Source organism: Aptenodytes forsteri, unplaced genomic scaffold (assembly GCF_000699145.1).
Source record: "Aptenodytes forsteri isolate BGI_AS27 unplaced genomic scaffold, ASM69914v1 Scaffold236, whole genome shotgun sequence".
Lineage (NCBI taxonomy): Eukaryota > Metazoa > Chordata > Aves > Sphenisciformes > Spheniscidae > Aptenodytes > Aptenodytes forsteri.
This window is the reverse complement of record NW_008794456.1, coordinates 3068994-3069962: the sequence shown is the minus strand read 5'-3', so window position 1 is coordinate 3069962 and position 969 is coordinate 3068994. Positions and strand designations below refer to the sequence as shown.

Here is a 969-nt window from a genome sequence, read left to right as displayed (position 1 = left end):
GAAGCCACCACAGTGCATGAGGACTTTTATTGGGTCTCATATTTACAAGGCTGGGGTGGGGGGACCGGTGACGGTGGGGAGGGCGCCCGGCGCCCCGGCTCAGAGGAGGGGGTGCTTGCCCTGCTGCTGCCGGTTCGCCAAGTGCATCAGCTTGAGGAGCAGATCTCCAGCCGAGCCGTCCAGCACCGTCAGGTTCTTCTCCGCCGCCTCCTGAGCCCCGCCGCTGCCCTCGTCCAGGCAGCCGGCGTCCATCGCACAGGTTTCTTCAACAGAAAGCAAACCGTCGCGTCGGGAACGGGTTATATTTAGGACCACGAGTGTTTTATTTTCGGGTGGGGAAGAGGTTGGTGGCAGCCGGGGGTGCCCCGCACAGCTCACGCTCCGGCTTTGTCCCTCCCGTTAACCAGGGAGCGGGGCTGGCTGGGCTTTTTCCGGCACATCGGGGAGGTTGCGTGTGCCTGGCCGGGAAATATCTCACGGTGGCGGCTCGGGAAGGAGCTCCGAGCCCAATCCTTATCACAGCATGGTTTGGGTTGGAAGGGACCTCTAAAGGCCATCTAGTCCAACCCCCCTGCCGTGGGCAGGGACATCTGCAACTAGATCAGGTTGCTCAGAGCCCCGTCCAACCTGACCTGGAATGTTTCCAGGGATGGGGCATCCACCACCCCTCTGGGCAACCTGGGCCAGTGTTTCACCACCCTCAGCGTCAAAAATTGCTTCCCTCTATCTAGTCTGAATCTGACTATCCCAAAATTATCCCAAAATGGGGACAAGGCTGCTGCTGCTCTGTGCCTCGGTTTCCCCTTTGGAAGTAGAAGTCTAACTGGAGGACTGACCCTCGCCATTGCCATCCCCCCACGGTCCCAAGACACCCCAAACTCTCCTCTCCAGGCCCCCATCCCGCTGACCCCAGCACCCCCCCGCCATGTTACCAGCGGTGCAGCAGATGGCGGGGGCGGCGCAGCGGGC

At 61.5% G+C, this 969-nt stretch overlaps 1 protein-coding gene across 1 annotated transcript in view; it reads right to left on the bottom strand.

Moving 5' to 3' along the window:
• Positions 1-99: 99 nt before the first annotated feature.
• LOC103908368 (vasotocin-neurophysin VT) overlaps positions 100-969 on the bottom strand; it is a 1723-nt gene continuing 853 nt past the window's right edge. Inside the window, exons 2-3 of the mRNA XM_009290726.1 lie at positions 933-969; positions 100-263 (exon numbers count right to left, since the gene is read on the bottom strand). Of these exons, the coding sequence (XP_009289001.1) occupies positions 100-263; positions 933-969 (201 nt within the window). The remainder of the gene's footprint in view (positions 264-932) is intronic.